Genomic DNA, 5,121 nt, shown 5'->3' with positions numbered 1-5,121 from the left:
CGCAGCCGCCCCCGGCGCCGCCCCCTCCCGCCCCTGCGCCACCAGAAGCCGCGGCCACCGAGAGGCTGGCGGCGGCGGCTGAAAGACTGGCTGCAGCCACGACGGCCGCCTCCTGCAGCGAGTCATCCTCGTCGTCGAAGCGCGGCCGCTTGTGATGGGGGTGCGGAGCACCTGCCAGCTCCGCCAGGGGTGGTGGTGGAGGCGGTGGCGGTGGCGCCCCCAGCAGGTGCGGGCCCAGCAGTCCACCACCTCCAGCCACAGCAGCAGCCGCTGCCACGGCGGCTGCCTTGACTGAGCTGAGTGGATGGCAGGCTGGGTGCGCACCCGGCTGAGGCAGCGCGCGCTTGCGGCTACCGCCGTTGAACATGGCCTTGACGTCCTCCCAGGCGAACACTAGCTCATCCTGGGGGCTCTTGTCTGTGAGCTTCAGATGACGACGCCACGAGTTGAAGTTGGCTGCGTCCGGCTGTGTGTACTTGGCGTCGGGCGTACGGTGGGAGTGGAAGATGAATTTGTTGGGCGAGAAGTACATGTTGCAGTAGCTGCATTTGATGCACTTGGCGCGGGAGCTATTGTAGCGCGCGGGGATGAAGCTGCCCCGGCAGCCCCAGGCGCACTCATGAGATACGTCAAAGGCGAAGTTGTCTGGCAGCTTGGGCGGCCTGTTTTCGCCTAGGAACGACTTGCACAAGCGCTCGGCCTCACGTTTAGTGATCATGCCACAGCGGCGCGATGAGATGGGCATGGCCCCTGCACGCCGCAGGATCTCCAGCTGCACGGGTGTACACTGCACACACGTGATGCCCAGTGCCACACGGCGGTTGTGGATCTCGTTGTAACTGAAGTTCTTGAGGAGAGTGTTGGAGATCTGCGCCAGGCACAGGCGCTCCTGACCGTCGATCACCAACGACACGATGGGAATGCCGTAGAGAATGACCTGGCCCACCTGGTTGGGTTTGAGGTTGGCGTGGCCTGGGCGCTGCTGGCTCAGCGCATCGGGCTGGAAGGCGCTCGAGGGCGATGCCAGCAGGATGTCGTTGGGCCCCGGCAGCGGGCTGGAAGCCATCTCCTCCGGTGAAAAGCCCGGCGCGAGCCCTCGGGGTCTGCCTTGGAGACTGGAAGGGAAAGGAGAAAGCGTTGAGAAGAGCCTTTTCAGTATAAAAAGGAGGGGTAGACTGAGTCCCTAACTGAAGAATTATAATAACTTCCTTGCTTTGACAAATACATGATTACGACCTGGCAGAGATGACCAAGTTTTAGACACAAGGAAGTCATCTCTCTTAATTTTCTTCCAGGTCACCCTTCTGAAATGCAGGGACTTGGAAGGACTTTCTTTCTTTCTTTTTCTGTTGTAAACATCCAAAGTAAATTAGCTATCCCTGATTTATAGACGCTGTTAGAATAAATGGCATGCCTGCTAGAAATTAGGAAGGAACGATGACATTTGTAACTAATCAGATTACAGAAGTTATGAAAAACGGGGGCTTGGCCATTGAACCCAAATGTAAAAAGAGGTTATTTGCATGAAAATTGATTTTGATTAAAAATAAATAAATCCAAATCTTTTAAAAAGTGATGTTTGTGGTATCTGTGGTTTCCTTGGGGGAAATTCGCTACTGGTTGAAACAGAGATTATTAAAGCAAAACGAAATCCCTCCTGCTTCATCTTTGTCATTAGATATTTTCATACCGTTATTAGATTTTTTGGGGGGGGATATGGGGAAAACGTACAAAAGCCATGTGCATGATGGCACCAAAATAGGGTGTCACACTTCCAATTTTTCAAAAAGCCACTTGCTGAACTGAGCAGTTCTGGTTCCAGAAAAGGAGTTTTTAAAAATGAAGTTATTGACTAGTAGACATTTAAAAACTGTTTTTGTTATTTCCATGACAATGAACAAATAAATACAGGTGAGTGTATTAAGTCCAGAACAATGCAAAGAAACTAACGATTTTGTGAGAATCATTATTGATAGGCTTAAACGGCAAAGTTAGGTGTAAGGTGAACCACTTTCTGTGACTTATCTGTTTCTGATCTGTATAGATATCTGCATATCTTTAGGGGGTGCGTACGCTGCGGTATAGATAATCTGTGTACTAGGTAATCTGTGGGCACATTGAAAGTGGAAGCCCTGGGTTGGGCCTGCAGTAAAATTCCTGTGATCTTTGAGATACCACAGTGAGGCAAAATATCCAGTAAATTGAAAATACAGGAAAAGCAATGAAAGAAACCTTTTTGACAACGCTGCAAAGTCAAAACAATCAACTTGGCTTATTCCCTAGAAAGTAGACAGTGACCTTTCTCCCCCTCCCCCACTCTGGATGTCATGTGGGGTGCAGTGGCTAAGACTGTCTTTTGCCCTGGAAAGTCACTGAGGCAGTCTAATGGCACTCGCGGACAAGTACACTGGAGTCTGTTATTACAGCGATTGCAGAGGATGCATCATCTTACTCCTTCACCCAAATTGTCACATCCTTGTCCTCTCTGGGCCCCTGCGACATCTATCCTGATGCCTCTGCCCTTCTGCCCTCTGGATTCTCAGCTCTCATTACCTTCCGCGACCTCCAGGAAGGTTGAACCAACCTCGACGCGATCAAACCAAATAAGAGCCTGGCTTGTCACTTAGGATGGATCAGAGACAATATTTCTAGGGAACAGGGCGTTAAATGGCAGGTCAAAGCGCAGCGATGCTGGGCCTGACACAACCAGCTCTAGCTTCTGCAAATGGTCTTTCAATGCTCATTTTCCCTCCCAGACAAGATTCTTATTATCTTAATAAGAACCTGGGATAACAGGAACACGCGCTTTGGGGCAATGGAGCGCTGCGGGCCTGGCCCTGGCAGAGAGCTGGTTTTGCGTTACAAATCCGCATCCTTAGCAGCCGTAGACCGAGTAGAAGTGTCTTCACTTTTACCCCAAGCCCTCCCAGAAACTCCTCTCATAGCAGAGACACAAATAAGAAGGTTTAGGATAGGGGATTTTAAAAAGAGAGTTAGGGGAGAAGAGACAATTAAAAGTTAGTTGAACTAATAAAGGAAGCTGGAGAAGTTCCTTATCCTACTTCCGAGCCAACGACCCCCAACTTAACTCCCCTGGCTTCCAAACCGATCACCACGAAAACCTACCGCTGCCCCTTTCCTAACCCGCTGGGGATCCCAAATAGTGAACCGCGCGAGCTGTGCGTGGAGCTCGGGCCGGCGGGTTCAGGCAGTACCTGGTGACCCCTCGGTGTCTTTATGCGTGTGGCTGCCGGCCCATCTTTCGAGGGCTCTCGGAAGCGAAGCATCCAAGCGGGTCCTCGAATCCAGATGGCGGGAATAGGGAGGGCTTTGCGTGAAGATCCTGGTGCTCGTTGGTGCTTAATGGCGCTCGAACCCCGGCCAGGGGAGAATGACAGCCCGAATTGCAGCGGGGCATCCCCTGGACCGCACAAAGTGTAGGCGCGCGGAAATCCACGGCAGGCGAGCCCCAGGTGGAGCGCAGTCTGACAGCGCCTTTCTCTGTCTCTGAACTCGTGTCGGACGGAGGGGACGCCACCCAGCGGGCAAGGTGACGTCACCGTCTCCCTGACACTCCACATTAAAGGGCTGGCGTGTTAAGAGGAGGGAGGGGGAAAGCGAAAGCGAGAGAGAGTAACATCTAGCTACATTCTGAGCAGGCACAAAAGCTAACACCTAACCAACTCTCAACTGGCAACAACCTTCCCAGCCCCCCAGCATAGCGCAGCCAAAGTGCTGGAGCCTCGTATCAGATCTAGAAATGGAAAGCCGAATAGTCTGCCTGCATCCGGGGGGATATGGATCCTGGAGGTCCCAGATTCTAGAAGGGCGCCTCTAAAAGTGACTCCCCCTGCCCGTTATTGTTCCCTTCCTTCTATTCCCGGAGTCACCCTCCTTCAGGAGTGATCTCTCTGGTACACGGTGCAAATCAGTAGCCTCACTCGTTTTTCTCAGAAATAGAAACTACAGTCAGGCAGAGAATAGAATAGCTTCAGTACCTCATTCCAAACACTGAAATGAGAAAAAGGGAGAAGTTCTGCTTCCGGTGCCCAGTCTAAAAACTTGGAAGGAAGCATGGTGACTGTCCTTACTGTTGAACAGAGAGTTACTTTTTGGGACAAAATACTGAGGATCAGTGCCGCACTCTCTATTTAAGAAATCTAGTGTACAATCAAGTGAGGATCTCAAGTGAGTGCATGTGTGCAAAGATCTACCAACTTCCTTCAGAGTAGTCCTCTAACCCATGTTATGAGTCCCATGCAAGCCACCTCAGCACAAAGAAAAGGTGAGACTGGAAAGCACCAAAGCCTCCAATCCTGACCCGCCCTTAAAGAAGTTGCTAGTTCCCCCCAGAAAAGTAAATTTCTCCTGGAACTAGAACAACTAGGATAAGAAAGAACCATCCCCCATGTCTTTCCCAAAGTGAGGCACAGCCTGAGATATAATGAAGTGTCAGTATATTGCCTCCTAATTGATCAGCTGTTAGCAAAGTGATCATCCCTGGTTTATCAGAAAGTGAATGAGCTACCTACCTATTCAGAGGTCATTCTAAGAAGGATACATGCAGGGGGATGGGATTGGGGGATCCTTTAAGTTTTTCCTTTACAATCGTAGCTTAATTTTCAGTTGCTGCCTGTTGAAACACACAGGCTTAAAGGCACATCGTTGAACTGATCAAACGACCTCCACAAACCCGGAAACTGAACCAGACTCCATCATAGCATTAACAACAAACCATCACTAAATAAATATGAAGTGAAAATTCAAAATCTTAACACTTCATCAAAGGTCAATAAAAATAAAACTGAGTCAATCAAACAGAAAAGTGAGTAATACAGGATCTGCGGCTGTTTGAAATGAATATACCCAGAACAGTTTCAGAGCCATGAAAAGGTAGCATTTGTTTGAACAGAAGTTTTAAATAGCAGTGAAATGATTTTTCATCCATCTCCTAGTTTCTAAAGGCACTAGTGACACAGAACAGGCTCTGTCCTAAGGGGCTGAAGTCAACTCAGTCCCTCCCCAGTGTCTTCCAAGCCTCCCATCCAAAAAAAAAAAACTTAAGCTTTTTGCCTTCCCAGCCCATTTTCCAGCAGTGTCATTGTCATTCACAAATCCCTT

General features: G+C 49.8%; 1 protein-coding gene across 1 annotated transcript in view; it reads right to left on the bottom strand.

The window, feature by feature from the left end:
• The window catches only part of SKOR2 (SKI family transcriptional corepressor 2), a 34,500-nt gene extending 33,434 nt beyond the window's left edge, over positions 1-1,066 (bottom strand). The window contains exon 1 of the mRNA XM_090285094.1: positions 1-1,066. This exon is cut by the window's left edge and continues 1,547 nt beyond it. Within this exon, the coding sequence (XP_090141220.1) occupies positions 1-1,066 (1,066 nt within the window).
• Between the last annotated feature and the right edge of the window lie 4,055 nt (positions 1,067-5,121).

The sequence above is a fragment of the Furipterus horrens genome, unplaced genomic scaffold (genome assembly GCF_987537825.1).
Source record: "Furipterus horrens unplaced genomic scaffold, mFurHor1.1.pri manual_scaffold_8, whole genome shotgun sequence".
Classification (NCBI taxonomy): domain Eukaryota; kingdom Metazoa; phylum Chordata; class Mammalia; order Chiroptera; family Furipteridae; genus Furipterus; species Furipterus horrens.
This window is presented reverse-complemented; position numbering and strand designations above follow the sequence as displayed.